This window comes from Sinocyclocheilus anshuiensis, unplaced genomic scaffold (assembly GCF_001515605.1).
Source record: "Sinocyclocheilus anshuiensis isolate Anshui unplaced genomic scaffold, SAMN03320099.WGS_v1.1 scaffold3274, whole genome shotgun sequence".
NCBI classification, from domain to species: Eukaryota; Metazoa; Chordata; class Actinopteri; order Cypriniformes; family Cyprinidae; genus Sinocyclocheilus; species Sinocyclocheilus anshuiensis.
Genome location: NW_015537940.1, coordinates 662,666 through 666,346, shown reverse-complemented (window position 1 = coordinate 666,346; position 3,681 = coordinate 662,666). Strand labels below are relative to the sequence as shown.

The 3,681-nt window shown below is 38.6% G+C and overlaps 1 protein-coding gene across 3 annotated transcripts in view; it reads right to left on the bottom strand.

The window, feature by feature from the left end:
* LOC107663405 (semaphorin-6D-like) overlaps window positions 1-3,681 on the bottom strand; it is a 173,899-nt gene that overhangs the window by 53,343 nt on the left and 116,875 nt on the right. For all 3 annotated transcript variants that reach the window (XM_016453628.1, XM_016453637.1, XM_016453645.1), the window contains one exon: window positions 2,628-2,824. In XM_016453628.1, the coding sequence (XP_016309114.1) occupies window positions 2,628-2,766 (139 nt within the window). In that variant the 5' untranslated portion in view covers window positions 2,767-2,824. The remainder of the gene's footprint in view (window positions 1-2,627; window positions 2,825-3,681) is intronic.

The window sequence follows — 3,681 nt, the reverse complement described above, 5'->3', positions numbered from 1 at the left end:
TAATTTTTTTTAAATCTCTAATATCAGTTAATAACTGTCATGGTACCAATATATTGAATTCATAGTGTCTCTACTTATAGTAACAGTGATTTAAGTACATATTAAAGTTGATCACACTGTATGACATAAGAAACAGCTTGTATGGATCCATTCATAGCACAAGTTTCTCAAACCTAACTTAACAAACATGGATGCCAACAGTGTAAACAAAGACACCATGTTTTGTTAAAGCTTGTTTTCCATGTTTTGTTAAAGATGCTGCTTTTTTTCCACCTGTAATGTGTGGGCTGCACAAAGACCACAGGGCTGATGTGACCATCTATGTGTGGAGAGAGACAGACTGGCATCAAAATATGCAAATACACCAACTGTATTAACAACTAGTTGTTCAGTTCACTTCTGTACAACTCCTGAGAATTAAGATAGTGAAGATCACAATGAAATTATACATTAAATATGTGTCATGTGTACAGAAGAAAACTGAACAACTAGTTGTTAATGCAGTGATGCCACTCACTGACAGCTCCTCTGAGCTGCTGTGTTAGAAAAATCACTGGAAATTATACATTAAATATGTGTCATGTGTACAGAAGAAAACTGAACAACTAGTTGTTAATGCAGTGATGCCACTCACTGACAGCTCCTCTGAGCTGCTGTGTTAGAAAAATCACTGAAATTGAGGTACCTGTCTTGACTCATTTGCATATTTTGATATGGTCTCTGTGCACTGTAGCTGCTCCCACCATCCCTGTGCTGCAGAACAAACCCATACATTACACTGCTTGTTACAGTTGGTTGCATGTTGCAGTTGTCACTGCTCTAAAAATATTGTGAACAGAACAGGATTTAGCACTCAGAAGAGGAGTGACAACTGTATTTAGCTACAGTATGAATGTGGTCGCGGACATCTAATGGGTTTAAAGGTTACAATGTGTAGAAGTAGTAGAACAGAACTAAGTCTCAGGATGTAAAACCACACATACAGCAAGCACATAAACACACACACAGGTGGAAATGGTTGATAAATGGGTCTCATTACTCGTGTGATGTTCTTTTTGGAGAGCTCTATTAGCCCAAAGCTATCTGTACAACAATGGCTCTGAGGCTCAGTATCTGTTTTTGAGTCCAGCTCTCTCAAATGTGGTCCAGTCGTTTCAGCAGAACAAAGAATGCTGCAGAGCTCCCGTATCTGCTCAAACATGTCCCCCCCGAGCCTCCCCTGTCAATCATGGTACATCCATGCTGAATTCTGTGTTTGAAAGTTAAAATGATAGGAAATTAAAGTGAAAATGGGACCACAAGCTAGATTCCAACTTAAAGAACCCACAAGACTTATAGTTAAAATTTTGTCATCATTTACTCACTCATGTTGTTCCAAACCTGTATGATTGACTTTCTTCTGTGGAAAAAATAAAATAAATACAAATAAATAAATAAATAAATAATTAAATAAAAAAACAAACAAAGACGATATTTTGAAGAATGCTGGTAACCAAACAGTTTCAGTGTCCATTGATTTCCATTGGATGTATAAAAATATATTAAAAAAAACAATGGGAACCGAAACTGTTTGGTTACCAAACTTCAAATACTTCTTTGTGTTCCACAGAAGAAAAGAAAGTCATACAGGTCTGTCTGTCTATCTATCTGTCCATCCTTTCACCTCTTTATATCCATCTATCTTTCTATCTGTCCATCCATTCATCAACTATCTATCCATCCATCCATCCGTCCATCTATTTTCAAAACTTTTAATCAAGATTTTTTTCAAGTCAACATTCAAAGCTTGTATAAACAAACTGCTTTTCTATTTCAATTGTTACATGAATCTCTTTGAATTTCAGTTAATTTTACAGTTAACACTTCTGTAATTCTATATCCTGTTTGCAACCTCAAATCAAATTCAATGGAAATTCAGTAACTGAACTTTCCATTCACTTCTGAATTGCTCAAAACCCAGCCACTAAGCCACGCCTTCAACTAAATCAACATAAAATAACACTTTTTTTGTTTCCTAAAGAATTATGAACTATATAGTGCTGGGTTTTATGGACTGTATAAAAATGAGTTGTCCACAAAATATCAACATAAAACAGTAAACACCTCTATCACACTTCATTTGCAATTGAGTCGGCCTCTCCACACCCTGCTGTTGGCTACACAGCCAAGACTGAGGAGTTTTTATTTGCCAATTAGTAACAACTTCACAGCAGCGTCGAGTAAAGCTGCTCTCTCAGACCCAGTGGGTTTGGAAGCTGGGGAGTAGCGTGGGGAGGAGAATCGGGATGGGGTAGATTAGGGCTGGGAATGGGAAGGTGGAGTGAGGATAAACTTGGCAGCCATGGCTGCTGATATACGTATTTGGCATGTGAAACGCTTTATGCCTGCCAAGACCTGATTGCTTGGCAGGAGGTTTACTTTTAAACTCTGGGCACGGTTTAATGCGCCTATTGCAATATATCTTGCAAGATAAAGCATTCATAATTCCAACTGCCATGACTGAATTATGAAGATGTGAAAACAAACTGAGGTTTCAACACTCTTTGTATGCCATAAGTTAAAGAAATCTGTGAAATAATGTCACTTTTATCCCAGGAACTACTGGTGTTTCGTAGTTTTATACTTACGTTCACTACCGACGGTGCTGATGGGCTCCAGGTCCTGAGGGAAGGGCGTTGCACCATGGCACAGATGTTTTAGGCAGGTGAGGGTGAGCGTGAGGGTCAAGGCCAAGAGGGGCCGCAACCCCAAAATCACCAACCTCATTTCAGCTAGAGCATAAAAGTCAGCCACACAGCATGACCCAGAGTAGACTGAACACCACCTGAAAAGACAACAAACGAGAGCGATCATGACAATGGCTGTTTTAAATATGGTCACTGCGAACCTCACTAAAAAGGATTTTTGTGCTTCTACCTGACTGAACAACTTGCACATGCGACTGAATGATTGTGAAAGTCACTGGCATGTCGTTCCAAATCTGTATGACTGTGGAACACAAAAAGAGAAATTTTTGAATTTGCACTAGCTGCTCTTTTACATCCAATTACAATGAAAAGGGCCGAGGCTTTTAAGCTTCAGAAAGTGTTGACTCATATGTACTGTACCACTTTTAGGATACTGATATGGTTATTTTGCGTCATTTTTAAAGCTTGAAAGAAATGTGGACTAACTACTTTGTAGTGTTGTCAAAAGACACGGTACTTTGGTACCAAGTCGGTACTAAAAAAATGAAAACGTTACGGTACCAGGTTTTTTTAAGTACTGGTGGTACCGAGTACCCGGTCAACCCGGTTCTTGATGCGCTATCAGAAAGGTGCACAGATGCGCTCTCTACATAAAAGCACTGAGACGTGGCGACATCAAAAGGAGGAAACACACCAAACTAACAAAACACTTTAAAGACAGACACCCGGATCAAATGAAAGAGTTGAAGCAGGTAAGTTTCATTTTAATTTAAAATTTTTAATATTTATCTAATATCTTAATATTGATCTTGTGTTTCCCATACATTGATTTATTTGTGGCGGCTCGCCACAATATCAAAACTGACCGCCACAAATAGATTTTCCAAAAGGCTTTGACTTCATTGAACAAACATGAGCACTGCACGTATCAAAGTCGAAACCCGCTGCGGGTGTTTTTATATCACTGTATTTCTGAAGGAAACCGACTGTCTTC